General features: G+C 29.1%; 3 protein-coding genes across 7 annotated transcripts; 2 read left to right on the forward strand and 1 right to left on the reverse strand.

Moving 5' to 3' along the window:
• The first annotated feature begins 273 nt into the window (after nt 1–273).
• On the forward strand, nt 274–8,154 carry LOC113794675 (filamin-A-like). Its single transcript, XM_027344803.2, has 10 exons — nt 274–417; nt 1,789–2,229; nt 2,329–4,289; nt 4,356–4,668; nt 6,153–6,326; nt 6,405–6,728; nt 6,791–7,091; nt 7,160–7,307; nt 7,397–7,583; nt 7,640–8,154. Exons 2-10 carry the CDS (start codon nt 1,884–1,886, stop codon nt 8,011–8,013), a joined length of 4,128 nt encoding a protein of 1,375 aa, XP_027200604.2. The 5' UTR covers nt 274–417; nt 1,789–1,883; the 3' UTR covers nt 8,014–8,154.
• Nucleotides 4,688–6,145, forward strand: LOC142644968 (uncharacterized). Its single transcript, XM_075819875.1, has one exon. The coding sequence runs from the start codon at nt 4,916–4,918 to the stop codon at nt 5,816–5,818; it is 903 nt and encodes a 300-aa protein (XP_075675990.1). The 5' UTR covers nt 4,688–4,915; the 3' UTR covers nt 5,819–6,145.
• On the reverse strand, nt 8,155–20,661 carry LOC113794705 (uncharacterized). Of its 5 annotated transcripts, none has more exons than XM_075819865.1 (9): nt 20,284–20,661; nt 13,770–14,440; nt 12,043–12,138; nt 11,916–11,987; nt 10,892–11,849; nt 10,531–10,815; nt 9,765–10,466; nt 9,415–9,689; nt 8,155–9,336 (listed from the first exon to the last, which is right to left on the reverse strand). In XM_075819865.1, exons 3-9 carry the CDS (start codon nt 12,046–12,048, stop codon nt 8,920–8,922), a joined length of 2,715 nt encoding a protein of 904 aa, XP_075675980.1. In that variant the 5' UTR covers nt 12,049–12,138; nt 13,770–14,440; nt 20,284–20,661; the 3' UTR covers nt 8,155–8,919. The 5 variants fall into 5 exon arrangements, with proteins under 5 accessions (XP_075675980.1, XP_075675979.1, XP_075675981.1 ...); XM_075819864.1 differs by having other exon boundaries at nt 12,043–12,137; nt 13,760–14,440; XM_075819866.1 differs by lacking the exon at nt 13,770–14,440 and having other exon boundaries at nt 12,043–12,137.
• Nucleotides 20,662–21,010: the final 349 nt, after the last annotated feature.

Below are 21,010 nucleotides of genomic sequence, written 5' to 3' on the forward strand. Positions count from 1 at the left end.
CAAACTTGAGAAAAGAAATTATTCTTTTTTTCCTTTTCACGAATCATTTGCAAATATGCATGGGCGTAGAATCTTGTAATGCGCATGTTCGGATCGAATATTTTTTTGCATTCGAATTCCTATTTTTTTTTCTGTTGGTGGTGGTGGATTATTCGATTCGGTTGATGGTGTTTTTTGATGGTGAAATATTTTTTTTGATATTTGATTTCGGTGTCGATGTTACATTACTTTTCATTTCGATTGTGACAAACAAACAAACAAACAAAAATCAAATGCTAACAAGGTTTTTTTCTGATTTGTTCGTTTGAAATTTGAAATTTGATTGTTTTTTTGTAATCCTTTTTGATCATTTTTTGATCATCTTTGATTAAAAGTCATCGAAATTTTCAAAAATCAACAAAAAAAAGGAAGAAATTGGTAAGTTAAACATCAAATTCATTTGATAAGATTCCAATTTCATATATGCAATTTTCTTCGATTGAAGAGAATGAGAAAAAATTTCCCAAAAAGAATTTTAATTACTATTAAACATTTTTGAGCAAAGAAAATCTTTGTTTAAAAATAGAAATTTTAACTTTAAAAAAAAAAATATTGATTGATTATTAGTAAATCTATATCGAAATTCTTATTTCGATTCGGTTTTGTCAAATTTGTTTTTGTCAGCCGAAAAACAAAAAATCCAAATGATCATTACGGTGACGATAAAATTAGACATTTTTGTTTGTTTTGCCACCGAAAAAACAAAAATTTCAACATGTTTATTAAATTGAGAAGAAAAAAAAAATAGACAATATAATTTAATGGCAATCAGCATTCATCAAGTTAGAAACAAAAAAAAAAAAACAGCGAAATTCTAATTTTGGAAACTTTTCAAAACAAAACAGAAACAGAAAAACATTCTTCTGAAATTTTCTAACCTAACATATTAGAAGAAAAAAAGACGTCGATGCTGACAAAGTCTAATGCTCTCCTACATTATTACAGCATTTTTTTTGTTGTTGTTTTTTTTCTGCTGAAAAAAAAATCAAAAAAGAATATATTCATATTACGCCAACAACAACAACAACAAAAAAAAAAACAAATGCAATTTTGATTGACGAAAATAGTTTTTTCTTTTACCCGGGTACAATCCGGTTAGCAAAACAGCAAAAAAAAAAACCTGATGATGATGCCAATCTTGATCAGAATAACAAGAATATTCTTCTTGTGTTTGTTTGTTTGTTTGCTGTGTTTTGCTTGTAATGTCAGAATCAAATTTCCCCCTCTCTATGATGATGATGATGATGATTAAAATGACGAAAAATTTCGGAAAATATCTATGAAATTTTCGTTATTTTTTTGGCATTGGATGATGCCAAGAAACAAAAAACAAAACAAAAACAAAAAAAACGAAAAGTTAAATGCATGTAGAAACCGAATAAAATAGATTTTTTTTTTTTTTTTGCTCGTTCGGTAATTATGTCTATCATCATTTTTTTTTTTTGAAATTATTATTACGATTTTTTTCCCAAAAAAAAAATCATCATTGCTGTTGTTGTTGTCGATCAAACACTAAAAGCATATCATTTTCAAACAAATCACCACTACGACAACAACAACAACAACAACGACGACGGTAATAATAATTATCCCTTTTAGTACAGAATTTACCATTTTTGTTCTGTTGTTTTTTCGGAATTTTCTGATTTCAATTCAGTTGTGATTCAGCCTGCCAAACTTGAATGTTTCGTTTTTTCGAAATTTTTTTTTTGATTGTAATCAAACCATTCGTTTCGTTTATCGTTTCAGTTATTTGTCAAAGTCAAATCGTTTTTCTAGATTTTTCTATTTTTCTTTGATTTGATTTTGAATTTCAACAACAAAAAAAAGAAACCGAAACAAAAATGGTCAAACCATTGGCCGATGAAAAACCTCGTACAGGTAAACCGGATGAAGATGAAGATCGTATGACAAAAGATTTAGCTGAAGATGCTGTTTGGAAAAAAATGCAACAAAATACATTTACCCGATGGGCAAATGAACATCTTCGTACTGTTAATAAACATATAGCCGATATAACAACTGATTTTAGTGATGGTATACGTTTAATTGCATTGGTTGAAGTTTTATCTGGTAAACGTTTACCAAATTATAATAAAAGACCAAAAGTTCGTGCACAAAAAATTGAAAATGTTAATATTGCATTACAATTTTTAAAAAATGATGAAAAAATTCGTATCGTTAATATTGGTATAGTATTTTTTTAATTACTTTTTTAAAGAAAATTTTCGCTTCAATCCTTTCACTCTCTCTCTCTCTCCCTTTCTCTCTCTCTCTTTTGCTTTATAGATAGTATCGATGTTGTTGATGGTAAAGTAAAATTAATCTGTGGTGTAATGTGGACATTAATTTTACATTATTCAATATCAATGCCAATGTGGGAAGGTGAAGATGAATCAATGTATAAAGAAAAAGGTGGTCCATCACCTAAACAACGTTTATTAGCTTGGATACAGAATAAAGTACCCGATGTACCAATTAATAATTTTACAACCGATTGGAATAATGGTATTGCACTTGGTGCATTAGTTGATGCATGTGCACCTGGTTTATGTCCTGATTGGGATAAATGGAAACCAAATGAATCATTAAAAAATGTACAAAATGCAATGAAAACTGCTGAAGAATTTCTTGGTGTTGCACCATTGGTTACACCAGAAGAAATGATTAATCCAAAAGTTGATGAATTATCAATGATGACATTTTTATCACAATTTCCTAATGCAAAATTAAAAGATTCAGCACCAACAAAACCAAGACATAATCCTAAACGTGTCCGGTGTTATGGTCCTGGTATACAAAAAACTGGTGTTACAAATGGTGCTAAAACAAATTTTACTGTTGAAACATTTAGTGCTGGTGATGGTGAAGTACAAGTATTTCTTGAAGATCCAAAAGGAAAACAAACACCTGTTGATGTTAAATTTAATGATGATGATGCAAAAACCTATACCTGTACTTATACACCAAAAATGGAAGGAAAACATAAAGTTATTGTCAAATATTCAGGTACTGAAGTACCAAAATCACCATTCGAAGTTGAAGTTAAAGGTAATCCAGGTGATCCGGCTAAAGTTAAATGTGAAGGTCCTGGTTTAAAACCAAAAGGACCACAAGTTGGTAAACAAACTTATTTTGATGTCGATACAAATGGTGCCGGTATTGGTCAGGTTGAAGTTGTTATAACTGATCCAAATGGTAAAACAAATTCAGTACCAATGCGTTTACGACAAGATGGTGATGATGAAAAGAAATATCGTTGTGAATATGTTCCACAATTACAAGGTCCACATCAAATTGCTGTGAATTTTGCCGGAAAACCAGTACCACAAAGTCCATTTAAAACTAATGTTGCACCACCATGTGATCCAAGAAAAGTACGTGCATTTGGTCGTGGTTTGCAACCGACTGGTGTTCGAGTGAATGATATTGCCGATTTTCGTGTTACAACTGAAGGTGCCGGACCAGGTACACCAAAAATCAAAGTTATCGGACCTGAAGGCAAAGAAGTTAAATGTACCATACTTAAAGCTAAAGATGGTTTTACTTATAATTGTGATTATAAACCATTAAAAGAAGGAAAATATATTGTTGAAGTTTCATTTGGTGATCAAGAAATTTTTCAAAGTCCATTTGAAGTACAAGTTGGTCCATTAATTGATAGTAAAGTTGTTGCATATGGTCCTGGATTAAAAGGCGGTATTGTTGGTTATCCGGCTAAATTTACTGTCGATACTAATGGTGAAACAGGTACATTAGGATTTTCAGTTGAAGGACCATCATATGCAAAAATTGAATGTAATGATAATGGTGATGGATCAGCTGAAGTTATTTATCATCCAACTGCACCCGGTGAATATGCAGTTCATATTACTGTTGATGGTGAAGATATACCTAAATCACCATATTGTCCAATTATTGTACCGAAAACTGATTTCAAACCTGAATTAGTTACAGCAACTGGACCAGGATTAAATCCAAAAGGTGTTGTTATTGCACAACCAACTGAATTTACTGTTGATACTAGAAAAGCTGGTGGTAAAAAGATACCATTAGAAATTTCTGTTATGGATAATACTGATTATCGTGAAGTTGAAACAAAAATTACCGATAATAAAGATGGTACATATAAAGTTAAATATACACCAGATAAATTGGGTAAACATACTGTACAGATTAATTATGGTGGCCAGGCTGTTGCTAAAAGTCCTTATCGTGTTGCAGTTGGTGGTGTTGCTGATCCATCTAAGGTATTTTGTTTGTATATTGATTACCAAAAAAATAAATTCCAAAAATTTTTTTTTCTTGCAAACTAGATTAAATTATATGGTCCTGGATTGGAAAAAGGTGTTAAACCGGGTAAAACAACACATTTTATTGTTGATGCACGATCAGCCGGTTCAGGTGAATTAATTCCACAGATTAAAGATGAAAAAGGCAATGATGTACCAACTGCTGTTACTGATCATCAAAATGGACAATATACTGTTGAATATACTGCCCCGAATCCAGGCAAATATAAAGTTAATGCTACATTTGCTGGTAAACAAATTCCTAAATTACCTGTTGATGTTAATGTAACACCAGCTGCTGATGTATCGAAAGTAAAAATCGAAGGATTAGAACCAAGTAAGTTTTAAAAAAAATTTTGGATTTTTTCATTTTTTTTAAGATTAACATTTAACGTGAATCATACACCCGCACAAATACATTTAGTGATTAGCTTTTAGCTTTTTCGTTACTAACCGAAAATAATTTTGATTTGAGGCTTTAAAATTAGAATTTTAAAACAAACAAAAAAAGATTGAATTATCTATTCAAAAAACAAACAAAAAAAAATGCTACAAGAACCTTATTGTATGAATTCTATGTTTTCATGTTGTTGCATATGGTTTGTTTCATCAATTTTGAACAAAAAAAAATAATCCATTCCAAAGTAATGATGGTTAATTCAATGAAAACATTTCGTGTATTGATTGGACCTGGATGTAAACAATATGATGATGTTTCAGTTATTATTGATGAACCAAATGATTATCCTGTATCATCATCATCATCATCGATTAATGATAATAATATTCGAACAACAACACCAAAAATCAGTATATTACCAACATTAACTGTTGCACCTGGTGGATTTATTGTTAATTTTTTACCAAAATTAACTGGTACATATCAGATTAGAGTTTTATTAAATAGTATTAATATACCTGGATCACCATATTCAATTGAAGTATTACCATTACCAATATTACCAATGATTACTGATGAAGATTATCAAATAATATTTGATCAACAACAAGAACAAACTAAACAAATTAATGCTTATGGACAAGGTCTTGGACCTGTTTGTTATGTAAATCAATTATGTCAATTTGTTGTTGATTTAAAACAAGTACGTAGCTATGATAATGAAGGAAATTCATCATCATCATCATCACCGACACAACAAGCTCCATGTATTACAAGAATCAAAGTTATTGTTGAAGGACCATCACATGCAGCAATTTATTGTAAAGATAATGGTGATCGTAGTTGTTCAATTGCATATATACCAACCAAAATTGGTATATATTATATATCAGTATTATATAATATGTATCATTTACCACAATCACCATATCGTGTTGAAATCATACAAGAACGTGATAAATTTCAATCATATGATGATGTTATGAAATCAACAACAATTAATCGAAAATTATATCATCATCAACGACAACCACAACGATCAAAATCATTTAATTCATCAATTCAACAAAGAAATATTCTTTATTGATTATGAATAAAAACAAAAAAAAAAGACACCAAAACCAAAAAAAAAAAAAAAAAACAAAATATATTCTTATCCATTTATGTATGTATTGATAATATTATCTATATTTTTATTTTTTATCTGATTTTATCATCGTAATTTGTTGTTGTTGTTGTTGTTGTTGATGGCATGCATTGCTTGTGAAATATTTTTTTTCACTAACCGTACTACTACTACTACTACTTCCGATTGGTATCGATCAACAACAAAATCCCCCCAAAAAAAACAAACAAACAAAAATGACATTCTTTGCCAACCAAAAAATTCTATTCATTATTCCATTTATAAAAAAAAACAGATCAATATTCATCTTGTATCAACAGTTTTACTGTTAATGCACAAGGAACAGAAAAATCTGGTGATGGTAAAATTTCCTGTACAATTCGTTCACCAACTGGTAAAAAAATACATAATTCAGTTGAAAATAATAATGATGGTACATATAAAGTTAAATATATTCTACCTGAAGAAGGTAAACTATTTTGTTTGTTTGTTTTTGTTTGGTTATTGTTAACTGAATAATTATTAATTCAAAAAAAAAAAAAAATAGGTGAATATACATTTGATTGCAAATATGATGATAGTCAAATACCTGGTATGCCACAAAAAGTAAAAGCTAAAGCTGGTTTTGATCCGAAAAAAGTTAAAGTATTTGGACCTGGTATTGAAAAAGGTTATGCTAATCAACCAAATGAATTTACTGTTGTTACTGCTGGTGCTGGTAATGGTGGTTTAGGTATTGCAATTGAAGGTCCATCTGAACCAAAAGTTACCTGTATTGATAATCGTGATGGTTCATGTACTGTTCAATATATACCGGATGATCCAGGAAATTATAATATTGCTGTTAAATTTGGTGATCAACAAGTACCAGGTAAATTAGTATGAATTATTGGATTGTTTTGGGTTAAATTTTTTTTTTGCTCAAATATATAGGTAGCCCATTCAAAGTACCTGTTCAAGGTGAAGTTGATGCATCAAAAGTTACAGCATCTGGTCCTGGTGTTGATCCAAATAATTGTCGTGCAACTGATTCATTATCATTTAAAGTGAATGCAAAAAAATCGGCTAAAGCACCGCTTGGTGTTGAAATTAGTACCGATAAAGGTCCAATTGCGGATAAACCAATTATTAAAGATAATAATGATGGTACATATGATGTTACCTATAAACCACCACCAGAAGGTAGTCCATGTAATGTTAAAGTTACTTATGGTGGTAAAGATATTAAGGGCAGGTATGTTTTTTTCTTTATTTCTTTCATAATTTATTGAAATAATTATTTTCAATCAAAAAAATATATAGCACATTTAAAATGCAAGTGAAAAAGAAATCCGAACCAAACAAAGTAAAAATCAGTGGTCTAAAAGAAAAAGTTCCGGCAAGTATTCCGGCCGAATTTATTGTCGATACCAAAGATGCTGGTATTGGTGATTTACAAGTGGCAATTATGGTATGCTTTTTTATATTTTATTCGCATTGAATTTATTCAAATTTTAAATTTATTCAAATTTTAAATTTCTATTTTTCATTAAAAAAAAGAATCCAAAAGATAAAGGAATTCGTTATTGGAAAACCGATTTCAAAGATGGTACATATAAAATTACTTATATACCGGAAGATATTGGTGAACATAAAGTTGTTGTTAAATTTGATGGACAAGAAGTTGCACCACCATTCAAAGTAGATGTTACACAAACTGGTGATGCTAGTAAATGCAAAATTGTCGGTATGTATTAATCATTCATTGATGTTCTTATGTTAAACTAATGAATGTTTTAAAAGATGGTGAATTAAAAGATAAGTGTAATGCCAATGAAGAATATACAATAAAAGTTGATGCATCACAAGCCGGTCCTGGATCATTAACCTGTAAAGTTACACGTGTAACATCATCATCCGAAAGTAAAGAAACTGTTACGGAAAGAATTGAAACAACACCAACTGGCGGTAAACGTTTGATTCGTGAAACAAGACGTGAAACAAAAACACAAACTGAACGTGAAACACAGGAAAATATTGATTGTAAAGTTGTACGTAATCCGGATGGAACTTATAGTGTTAATTATAAAGTTAAACAACCGGGTAATTATACAATTGAAATGAAATTTGGTGGTCAACCAATACCTGGTGGTGTACTTCAATTTACTGTTGATTAGACAAAATGAAAACTAACCCCAATGTTATTCGGAATGTAACGTTCTTTTTTTTCTAACCCTTTCGTTATTTTTCCGAATATAATGAATATACTAATATTATGATTTTAACCAAATAAAATAAAATTATTAAAACAGTTCAAATTGATTATTATCATTAATATTTATTTATTTATTTTGATTTAATCAAACATCAGCAGCCTGTGAACAGGAAAAATTCATTGTTTCAAATGAAAGTGAGAGAAAGAAAAAACGTACATTATCATACGATTTGATAAAATCGATTTTCATATTATAATCATATAATATAATTAATAATAAATTAACACAGACAATAGAGAGCAAGAGAAAAAAAAAGAGAGAATCAAATCTGCAAAAATGATTGTTGTTGAAAATAAAATGTTTTTAAAAAATAAAATGTATGTAATAGACTTATAGTGTATGGTGTGTATCAGTCTTGTGAATGGATAAAAATTAAAAATGCATTTCTATTTCGGTAAATATGGATTGACAGAAAATTCAGAATTTCAGAAAAAAAAACAACAAAATTAAATAAAAATTTGCCGTTGGGAAAAAAATTTTTTTAAATAAAAATTGGGAAAAAAATTATTAAAATTAAAAAAGGTAAAATCTTGAATGAATAAAAATCAAATTCTAATTTGAAAAATCAGGTAAAATGTTTTCATTTTTTTTCTTCTTTACTGCATTTAAAAAAGGAATTGATTTTGTTAGTGTATTTTTTTTTAAATAGCCCAACGATAAAGGATAATGATTGTAATGATGATGATGATGATGATGATGGGGATTATGATAATGATGACCTACAGAAAAAAAAAATAATTTGAAAAAAGCCAATCTGCTCCAGTAATCCTTTCCAATTCAAATTTAAAAATATTTTAGTGTTTTTCATTAAAAACCATTAGCAGCAGTAGCATTTTCCGAATCTTGTGATTGTTGTTGTTGTTGTTGTTCAGTCTGTTGATGAATAACATTACCATTTGTTTTGGCAATAGAATATGCTAATAAATTATCATAATGTCCATTTGTATTAATCATATGACCATTAGTTTTTAAATTATTATTATCACTATCATCAACATCATTGTTTCCATTGCAATTAGGAATTGGTTTCAATGTTGTTGTTGTTGTTTCAAGGCTTGAATCTGATGATGATTGTAATTGACAATTACCACCATGTTGTGATTCAATCGATGATCCTGTCGCCGATATTGAATCATCATTTTCATTATTTTTATTATTATTATTTGGGCTTTTACTACCAGAATCATCTTTACGTGTTCGTCCTTTTAATATTTCTTGAATTCTCTATTGTTTTTAAATGCAAAAAAAAAGTTATAATCATTCCATTCATGATAAATTTTTTTTCATCAAATATTTTATTACCGATTTACGTTTCATACGTTCCATTTCATGTTTTTTAAGCATTTCATTTTGTTTTTCTTCAATCTTATCCGTTGTTAATATAGTATTTGTTGTTGTTGTTGTTGGTGATAATATTTGCTGTTGTTGTTGGGCAATACCAGCCGGTGATGTTGAATGCATCAATGATGAATCAAACGATGTGTTCATAATATTCGGCTGTAAAATCATTTTATCAATGGCACCACCATTTTGTATTACCGAATCATCACATGTTTTTTTCATTGTTGATGATTCTTCTTTTTTTTTAAAAAAAATCAGAAAAAAATTAATCCTAAATAAGTTAGATTTTTTTTTTTGTAAAAATATCAAACCTTTGATTGACATTTGTTTGACTGATTGTTCCAATTCTGAAATTGATCGATCAGTATTGGATGATGATGATATATCAATCAATAATGATTGTGGTTCACCAACATCAGTGGTATCAACAATTTTTGGTTCATCTTTTTGTTGTTGAACCATTGCTGTTGTTGTCGTCGTCGTTGTATCAACGGAAGTGTCTTGATCTAATGAAGACGTATCACTTGAAGACGATGACGACGATGATGATGATGATGAAGATGATGATGATTGATTGTTTTCTTTTGATTTTTCTGGTATAATAACTGCTGGAATTTCCATATCTGTTTGTTGTTGTTGTTTTTCTGCAGCCAATTCATCAGCTAATGATCGATTTTCTTGGTTATTTGAAACCATTGCTGCTGCTGCTGTTGATGATGATATTATTGTTGATCGTGGACGACGTATTACAACAGCCGGTTTATTATTGCTACCACCACTTGTGGTATCCGATTTATTATTATTATCATCATTTTCTTGATTCATATTATCATTTGATGATGATTTTGTCATTGATTTTGTTATTTGATTTAATTTTTGTTCCTGCATTTTACGATATTGAGCACGTTTTTCAGCTAATTGTTTTTTATATTCAGCCAATTTATCATCATTATTATTATCTTCTTTTGATTCACCACTTTGAAATGGTGATTCAAATATAGGTGATGAAGAATCTATAAACGAATAACAAAGTGTTAAAAACAATTCTTCAATCCAAACAAACAACATTTAAATTACCTAATTTCATTGTGTCAATTTGTTGACTTAGAGGACGTGGTTTTTTATTCGATCTTGTTGTTGTTGTTGTTGGTGTAGATCCTTTTGCAGTATTTTTTGTACTACCACTTAAATTCGATGAAGATGTTGATGTTGTAAATGTTTTCGGTGGTGGAGTTGGTTTTGAGCTGCTGCTGCTGCTATTAGCTACATTTGCTGATCTATTCATTGCTGTAGTGGGAGTTGATGATGATCCAACACTACTTTCAGAAGCTTTACCTTTAACAAACGATGCTGACATTGGAACTAGATTTTTGGAATTTGATTCAAAAATAAAAATTTAGAAATTTGAATAAAATTTTCAAATATTTTTTCAATTTACCTTTTGGCTGTACACGTTTTCTTGGCTGTGCCAATTGATCCAAACGATTCATACTATAAGATTTTTTTGGCCGTCCAGCTAAACCACCACCACCACTATTATTACCACTCATCATTGTTGTTGGATGTTTTGATTGAAATGATTTTGTCGATGTCATCGAACATGTCATAATGCTATTCTCTTTACGAAATCCATTCCATGATGTTCCTGTTGATCCACTAGATGATGATGATGGTGCACCATATTCACGAAACAAATATTTTTGTTTAGCCGGAATTAATTCCGGATCATGACGTCTTGTAGCACGCATAAATGATGATGATGATAATAATGATGGTGATAATAATGATGATGAACTTGTACTAAACAATGGTGCTTGTAATGGTTGTTGTTGTTTAGCTATAATGACCGGTTCTATCATTGTCGTAGCTGCTACTTGTTGTTGTTGTTGTTGTTGTTGTCGTTGCAATGAACCATCAAAACATTGAGGCGTCATATTATCCACTATAGCTTGTTGTTGTTGTTGTTGTACAGTAGCTATAACTCGTTTCGAGCGATAATTATTATCATCTTTTGTTGATGGTGACGAATCTGTTTGTGTTTTTATTATTTGGCCACCACTAGATGTCGTTTTTGTTGATGATAATTCAAATGGTAATGGTACCGTTGTTGATGATGGAAATATTTCCGATTTTGGCCGTACCGGTAATAATAATGGTGTAACTAATGGCCTTGTTAAATCAATATTTCTTGGTTGTGTACTACCAAATGCAACCGATTGATTTGTACTATGTCCAGATAAAAATGGTTGTTCATTATTAACACCACCACGTTGACCACCACCAAATGATGCTGATGTTGTCATACGATTCGGTATAAAATCATTTCCACCACCACCACCACCACCATGTATAATATTTCTCATTGAACTTTGTTCCAATTGACGTTGTGCTCGTTCCTGGTTCGTTTGAATTCGGAAAAAATTTGAATTTTAAAATTTCGATAGAAAAACAAACAAACTTACTCTACGAGCATCATCAATCTGTTGACGACGTTCAGCCGCATTATTTAATCGTTGATTTATATTCGAACGATTCTGAAAAAAAATTTTTAATCAAAAAAAAGAAGAATTTTTTCTCCCAAAAACAAACCTCCATATTTGTGATTAAACGAAAACCACCACCACCACCACCGCGTTGATTAAACTGTTGTTGTTGTTGACGTTGTGTTTGTGATGATAGATTATCTAAATTGATGGAAAATCGTAAAAAAAGATTACTTGGTAATCAAAATTTTAACACTAAAATCATAAACGCAAACGAAATCATAAAAAAAATAAAAATTAACAAAAAAAAAAAACGCAAAAAACAAAAATTCCAAACAAAAAAAAAGCAAAAGCTTAAGCCAAAAGCCAAAATTTTCATCATAAAACATAAATTGAAAATGAAAACGATAAAAAAAAAGGTGAAAAAAGGGTAAAACAAACGAAAAATTGTTTCAATTTTAATTTTCTCAAATCTAACCCGAACAAGATGTTGAATTACGTAGTTGTTGTTGTTGTGAATTGGATTGTAATGAAAATCTTTTAAAATTTTGATTTGTTGTTGTTGTTGATGGCGATTGTTGTTGTTGTTGTTGTTTTCGACGCATTCGTACAACAATATTATTTGTTGTTGTTGGTTTTGGTTCAATTGATTTTCTATTATTATTATTGTTAATTAATGATAAATCTTCAATTGTAACATCACTTTTTGTATCAAAATTATCATCATTATTAACTGAATATGGTAAACTACTATTCTGATTTGAATCAACAATATTATTATTATTATTTTCATTTGAACGATTTGTACGAAACATATCCATAAATTTACTATGATCAAATTGTTGTTGTTGTTGTTGTGAAATTTGTTGTTGTTTCTGTTGTTGTTGTTGTTGATTATTCCATTCCAAATAATCTAAATAAAATGAATTATTTTCATATTGATTATCAGATTTTTCTAAATTTGTAACAAAACAACGTTCATTTGTTGATTTTATTGATGATTTTAATATTGATTTTTTCGAATCATTTGATGTTTGTACAGGATATGAACGTAAACTTTGTTGAAAAGATTTCATTGTATCAGGATGATGTATTGCTGCAGTAGCAGAAGCAGATGATGATGAATATTTTGGCATCATCATCATCATTTTCATTTGTGTTTTTGAATTTTGTGTAGGTTTTGGTGAAATTTGTCTTTGATGATGAGCAGCAGCTAAAAGCGATGGTGATATTATTGTTGGTGCATTTCGCCATAATGGTGCAACAGAATCAATAGATTTATCGATTTGTTGTTGTTGTTGATTTGTTTGATTTGTTGAAATTATATTCATACGTTGTTCATTCATTATTCGTAAGTTTCTTTTGGCTCTTTTTGTACACAAAAAAACATTCAAAAATCTACATAAAGAATATTCTTTCGATATTCAATTTTTTTTTACAGAATTGATCATTTCAAAGCAATTTTTAATAAGCGGAAAAAAGAAAACAAATTGAATATTAGGCGGAAAAAAAGTGAAAGAAAGAAAGAGAAAGAAAAGATCAAGTTAGTTAATAGAAATAAGGTTTTTTTTTGGAAAAAAATCAATCAATCATATTGAATCCAAAAGCAGTGAGGAAAGCAAAATGAAATGCATAACATTAATTGAAAATTGATTAAGCTTTTGTTTTCATTAATAAAAATTTTCTTTCAAAATTCGTGCCACAACAAACTAATCACTAACGCACGCAATTTGATCCACAAAACAAAAAAAAACAAAAAACACGTGACACGTGAATCACTTTTTTAGCATTTAGCAAAGCTAATATCAAATGAAAATAATTACCTTTTATTATTTTTTTCCCACTTGTAACGAGGATTGATTAATATGAAAATCCAGAGGAAAAAAATTTCAAGTTGAACAAAAAATTCACAATTCACTAAATCATTCAGTCATTCAATATTCAATGTAGGTGATGATAATGATAAACGATTATATCATCAATGAATATTCAATTCACCTTTATTGGACACAAGATTTGTTTTGTTTATCAGATCAAACAAACAAACAAACAAGGTGGGTGTGTGACAACAAATGGTCAAAGTCAAAAATGATGATGATGATGATGATAAAATTGCTGGATGTTTTGAATGTTTTCAATCAACAAAAAAGCTAACACAAACAAACACAGACTATATGTTCAAATTTGGAAATGTTTTCCCTTTCTTCTTTTCGTTTTTGATGATGAAAATATCAATATAAAACACACACACACACACACTGAGTGAAAATATGGAATGATGATTACGATGATGATGAATATTTAAATTTGAATCAAAAAAAAAAATTCAGGTCATCATCCTCATCTTTTTCAGGAATTTTGTTGAATTTGAATTTTCTTCAGTCGATTTTCTTTATTTTTCGATGAAAATGATGAAAAAAATGCAGTGTTTCAGATGATTTTAGTCAAATGGCTCAGGTCAGATGTTAAATAAACGATGTTAAACACAGAGGAAAATTGTAATCCTAGTGCGAGAGAGGGAAGGAAAACAAAACGAAAAACTGAGATTACAACGTGCAAATCATAACTTAAAATTAATTAAATCAAATAAAATACAGAAAAAAATATGCAACAAAAAAACAATATGGTCATTTGAATATTAATGATCATATCATTCATATCCATATATCATAATGGATGTGTGATTGATTGATGGATGGATAGATGGATAATCGAAAGAAATGGAAAAAAAGATCTAAGAAAACATTCTCTGTATGATATCTTTGTTGTTGTTGTTGTTGTTGTTACATGCAAAACAACAACAACAACAAAATCCATCACACAACAATGATAATAATAATAATGATGTTTATATCATCATCATCATCATTGATGAATATTGATGATGATGATAGCAACAAACATCATAGACTAGACAAAACAGAAACAGAAACAATTCCTTTATTCAACAACAACAACAACAACAACAAAAAAAGGCCCGAAAAACTAGTAAAACTTTACAACAACAACAACAACAACAAATGATTTGATGACAAAAATAGATGTTCGATTTTTTGGATGTTTTTTTTGATGACTATGCGAGATTTTTTTCAACAAAAAAAAACGAATAACATTATTTATTTAATCCAACAACAACAACAAAACGACAACAACAACAACAACAAAGACATAAATCGAAAAGAAGAAAGAAAAAAATGTCGAAAACAACAAATAGTTATTATATAATGGATCATATTTTGGCTATTTTTACCCAATAGGTTTTTTTCCGAATCGGACAAATCAATTAATCATCATCATCATTATTATTTCAATCAATCAATCAAAATCCCGAAAGAGAGAGCGAGAGAGAAGGAAGATAGATATTTTAGCTTCTTTTCTTACGACGATGATAATGATGATGGTGGTATCTTGGCTTTTTCGCTTTGTTATGAAAATTTTAAAACAAAAAAAAAAATCAGACAGACAGGTAAACATCCACCTGAATATTGAATGATAAATGAATGAATGAATGGTGGTGGTTATGTAGAACGGGAATGATTTTTCGATATTTTTTTTCCTGTTCGGAAAATAATGATAAATTCTCTGTTTGCAGATGATTATGATGATGAAGGTCAAATCGATTGTAAATTGACCTAATCATCATCATTATTATTATTATTATTTTGATTGAAATCAATAATAATAATAATAATCGATTCGTTACGAATCATTGATTATCAATTATATAGATAGATAGATAGATGAAATTGCAAAATTACAACCAAAAAAAAAAATCAATCGATTCCGATTCATGTTATACGCATACACACACAAACACAGAGAGACAGGATTTAAATCAATCAATCAGTCAATCAGCCAACAAAAAATCAATGAATCGACAAGAAATTAATTTCTAATTGAAAATTCACCTGTTACACCTGTTCATCACACATACACAGACACACACACACACCCTCATCATCATCATCATCATTTAAACAGAAAAAAAACCGCAATTCTATTCACAAAACACTAGAAAAACCAAACCAAAAATTATATGGTCATCAAGCAAAATCAAAAACAAATCAAAAGAAAACAAAAATCAGAAAAACAAAATCAAAAACTAAAAATCTAAAATCTAATAATGATAATAACTGATTACAAATGATACAAACACACACCTTATGCATTTATATTTATGAAAATGAAAAAAAGATGTTTAATTATAAGGTATAATTTACATTCTAAATGTATAAAATTGGATGCTATTTAGCTGTTTTCAAAGAACAAAACTAATTACAATGAAAAACATCTTGTAAATGGTTAGTAGTAATACACACACATTTGATATTGTGTCTATGATGATGATTTAGATTTCGTTACTTTTTCCTGAATTCATGGACATTTTGCCATCATCATCATCATCATTATCATCAAATGAATGAATGAATCACAGACAGACAATGACAACGGCATAAAAAAAATCAAGAGAAAGTGAATAATAATGGAAATAGACATTATTTCAAACAGAAATTATTTAAGAAAAAAAATCATTATTATTATTTTGATTCTTGAAGGTCATTTTGAATTAAAGTGATGTGATGATGATGAACCAACGCTTTTTTTTTTGCTGCTGGCAGATTGAATAGAAAAAACCCTCTCTCTTTCTCAATTTTGTGTTCAAAAGTGACATTGATTATCGATATTTTTTTTCTGTAATCAATCAGGCAGGTAAGTGGGAAGTTGAAATGATCAGAATCAATCACCACCACGTGTTCTTTTTTGGATGAAAAATTTCAACAACAAAAAAAAAAATTCGTAATTCAAAACTGAAAAACGTTTTGTTTTGGGTGACAACAGAACAAAGAATGCATTTACAAATCAAAGTTCAACAACAACAACAATCAAATCACTCAATCAACAAATTGAACTTGAAATCAGTGTGGTGAAATAAAAAAGAGATATTCAAATGACACGATTCAAAAAACATTGTTAAATTGAATTTAACACAGAAAAATCACACAAGGAACAACAAAACAAAAACAAAAACAAAACGACAAACCCAGAAACATACATTTCTAAAGCAAAATTCAATTTTCAATGTTGATAATGATAATGATGATTAAACAATTTTTTCTTTTTTGTATCTTGTTTCAAAGATAACAAAACATTTATGAATCCTAATGACGATGACGACGACGACGTTATTTGATTTTTTTGTGATTGAATGGTCGCTGCACACAACATATGATGTTTTTGTTTTGTCTTTTTTGCTGTTACTTTTCGATACAAATATAAATTGTTGAATGAAAATGAATTGGAAAAAAGGATGCTAAAAAATCAATTCAAAGGATACATAGGTAGCTGTAACTATAATGGTGGTAGTAGTAGCATAAATGAATGTTGCAATCATTACTAACAATGAAAAGTAGTGGAAAGATTTAAGACAAAAAAATCAAAGGATTTACTGAAATGGATTTTGTTTTCTCATCTTTTTTCTTCAGAAAAATTTTCTCTCTTGACCGAAATTGATGTTTTTGATAAAAGAGAAAAATTATACGGGAAAATTTATGGAATTTTCAGTAATAAAAAACAAAATCCGTAAAGTATATTATAAATAATCAAATTAAAGTTTGAAAAAATCAAAAAAAAAAAAACAACAAAATTTGATAAACGATGGTCAAACGAAACAATGGATTCAATTTATTATTGATCTTCGAAATGTCAATCTTAAATTTTACTATGATGATGATGGTGGTGGCCCATCATAAACAAAAAGAGATTACAAAATCTTATCCTTTGTGGATTTATCATAATAATCAGATTTTCTTCTAAAAAAACGTTGTAAAATCTAAAATTCTCATTAATTCAATCTTGGGTTTCAAAGAATTTTTTTTTGGGTTCCAAATGATGATAATTAACCTTTGATTAATCAAATAAAAAAAAGTGCTTGAGACGCACCAGACACACCAGACATATAAAAAAATGATTTTTCGGTAGTAAAAAAAACAGGTAACACAGGTATCATTTCTGTACCGAAAATCATTATCATTTTTTTCTAATAAATTTCAAAAAAAAAATCTGTCAAAATATCCCTGGTTGGATAGATATTTATTAATCGATTGATTGATTGATTATCGAATTATTATATTCAGTAGGTAAAACTATTTTAACACAAATAATAATAATTATTATTTAATGGATGTTATGTTTTTTTTGGGAGGGCATCTTTGTTCTTGTTACTGCTGTTAAAATAGTGTTTTTATTATTTCAATTTTATTCATGTTTTTTTTCGTTCGTTTGAAAAATGATCCTGATCATCATCATCATCATCATCAGGATCAGAAGGATGATAAATTGTAAAATAGTTCAGGTAAACCAAAAAACTAAACTTAGAAAAAAAAATCCGAAAGCAAATAGTAAAAATATTTATAAACATCATTATCATCATTATCATTTTTGAAATTTGAGCATCAAATTGAGCTTTATCTCGCTCTCTCTCTCTCTCTCTCTCTCTCTCTCTCTCTCTCTGTCGATCTTCTTGTTTTTTTCACTGCACTTCCAGAAAAACAAATCAGGTCGATATTTTATTGGATTTTTCATCATCATCATTTTTCTGCTGTTTCTCGTAAACGGTCAATATTTTCAACAACAACAACAACAAAAATTAGGTAAGGGCGACGACGACGATGATAATCATCACCATCACCATAATCATCATATAAAATGGCGTAAAATAATAATTTTTCCTGATTTCAATCCATCCATACTTCTTTTTTTCGGTCAGGATCATCATATTTTAGCCACTTTTTTCAAGGTAATAAGTGTCGTTTGTTTGTTCCTTGTTTGCAAACAAGGCTTCCCCCCTTTACAATAATAAAATGGAAATGAAAAAAAAACTTGAAATCTTTTCTTGCAATCCGCAAGAAAAAATCAATGGCATAGATTTTCTCCATTGGATTGATTGAAATTTGAATCAAACGCCACTCCTATCATTCATTCATTCAACAATAAAACGACATGAAAATCAAATGAACCGCAACAAACAAACAAATCGATATTTTTTTTTGAAATTTGATTTGAAAATTTTTCAAAAAAAAAAATCCAATAAAATCTTGCTTACCTACTTTGTCAATCAACGAAAATTCTTTTTTCAATATTCAAAGATTATTATTATTATGTAACACACACTCAAAACAGACATATGGTTACATACACACACAGAGACACATCACATAATAGCAAACGTAATGCAAAAAACAAAATTCTGGTTTAATAAAAACAAATTCTGGTTGCTAAATTTGGATTATTATACACAAAAAAAAATGACATTTGCAAGTAAAAGTGAAATGAAGAAAAACCGAATAACAAACACTTTGATCGATCAAAAAAGCTTTATGCGATTGAATAATCATCAAACAAACAAACATTTAATCGTACGACGTACGTTCAGTGACACTACACATACACCGAAGAAAAAAAACCCGTAAATCAACCAAAGCACGAACAGAAGACACTGCGGTATTTTTTTTCTTCTTCTCGGTACATTTTCCGCAGTCGCAAAATTAAGCAAAAAAAAAGAAAAGGAAAGGAAAAACACTGCCAAAAATACTAACCGGTAAACAAAAACCGAAATAAGCTTGATACTGATGATGACAACGCCTGATGAATAGAGAATATTATATCATTTTGGTTTGTTTTCTTTCTATATATAAATAGTGAACAAAAAACCCATTCCAAATGATATTTACAAGCGCCGAATCTTCTTTCTTTTTTTAAAAAAAAGAAAGATTCTTTTTTGGATTGAAAACTTTCATTCATTCATTCATTCATACAGTCATACATAAATAACGTGTTCTCGAATCGAGTTGATCGACTTTTGATGAAAAAAATGTTTTTTTTCAGATTTTCGGATAAACATAACAACAACAACAATAACCGGTCATTGTTGATTTGTTTGGTGTACGACGAATAACGAACGAACGAACGAACAAACGAAGAGAAACAGAAAATTGAGATCAAAGGCTTGTTGTTGTTGTTGTTAATGTTGCTGTTTGTTGTTATCAATTTTTGATTTGTCCTTCCTGTACAAAGTTCAATGTCTAAAGGTTTTCTGTTAGTTTTTTTGTTGTTGATTTCATTCAAAAATGAAATGAAATGATAATATTTTACAAACATCAAACAACAACAACAAGCAAGCAACAACAAAGAACAACAAATCCGTTATTTTGAAATCATTAAAAAAAAATCTCACTACTTAGTCATACAAATGATGATTATGATGGTTGCGAATATTGATTGCAATAATTAAAAACAACATTTTTTTTAATATCTAAAATCCTGAACAAAGCAAAAACAAAAAACTTACCAATTGATTTTGGTTGTTGATTTTCAGGCTAGTTGATTGAATTACTTGGATCATCATTTCATCAATCAAGATTCATATTTCAGTCGAATGTTGTTGTTGTTGTTGTTATTATCGTTTGTTTTTGGAACCCCAGAACAAAACAAAAAAGATCAAATCTGATGATGATAATGGAGATATTGGTGTTTAGTATGCAATGAACAAAAGCCAGAAGCTTATTCCTGCAGGATTTAATTATCTGTTTCTTTTTTTTTCAGATGGATTTTTCAATGCTTGATGGTGTTTAGTGTTTTGATGGTGTTTTGTGGATACGGATTTTTTTTTTCTTTTTCTTTTTTTTACTCGTTTCGAATCTTTTAGTGATAGTGATAGTGGTTGTTGTTGTTATGGAGCAAAAAGACATACACACATGGGTGTAAACAGAATTTTTTTATTTTTGGGAATTAAACCAATCTATGTGTATATAGTTGATTAGTGGTAGCGGTATTGGAATTTGAGAAACCAAAAAAAAAAAAATCAACGCCCGGAATTTTCTTTAATTTATTTATTACTGTTAAAACCGGATCGGGTAGTAGCATATAATTATGAATGGAATAGAATTTAAAATTATTCAACATTTGTATTATTTCTTTTGCCACTACTACTAATGAATTACTGCAGTATTCGATTTTTTTATCTGGGAAAAAAACAAAGTAGAAGCATAGAAAAATAATGTTTTTTTTCGGGAAAA

Source organism: Dermatophagoides pteronyssinus, unplaced genomic scaffold (genome assembly GCF_027571235.1).
Source record: "Dermatophagoides pteronyssinus isolate colony J.1.1.1.1 unplaced genomic scaffold, Derpt_VIB-CSIC_2022.12 sq0005, whole genome shotgun sequence".
NCBI classification, from domain to species: Eukaryota; Metazoa; Arthropoda; class Arachnida; order Sarcoptiformes; family Pyroglyphidae; genus Dermatophagoides; species Dermatophagoides pteronyssinus.

What these genes read in the sequence shown, in the direction of transcription:
- LOC142644968 (XM_075819875.1), top strand. Translation starts at nt 4,916, where the DNA reads ATGTTGTTGCATATGGTTTGTTTCATCAATTTTGAACAAAAAAAAATA.
- LOC113794675 (XM_027344803.2), top strand. Translation starts at nt 1,884, where the DNA reads ATGGTCAAACCATTGGCCGATGAAAAACCTCGTACAGGTAAACCGGAT. An exon ending in AATCGAAGGATTAGAACCAA is followed by an intron (nt 4,669 to 6,152) that starts GTAAGTTTTAAA and finishes AAAAAAAAACAG; the next exon opens with ATCAATATTCATCTTGTATC. An exon ending in ATTTACAAGTGGCAATTATG is followed by an intron (nt 7,308 to 7,396) that starts GTATGCTTTTTT and finishes ATTAAAAAAAAG; the next exon opens with AATCCAAAAGATAAAGGAAT.
- LOC113794705 (XM_075819862.1), bottom strand. Translation starts at nt 13,282, where the DNA reads ATGAATGAACAACGTATGAATATAATTTCAACAAATCAAACAAATCAA. An exon ending in AGATTGATGATGCTCGTAGA is followed by an intron (nt 11,850 to 11,915) that starts GTAAGTTTGTTT and finishes CAAACGAACCAG; the next exon opens with GAACGAGCACAACGTCAATT. An exon ending in AACGTATGAAACGTAAATCG is followed by an intron (nt 9,337 to 9,414) that starts GTAATAAAATAT and finishes TAAAAACAATAG; the next exon opens with AGAATTCAAGAAATATTAAA.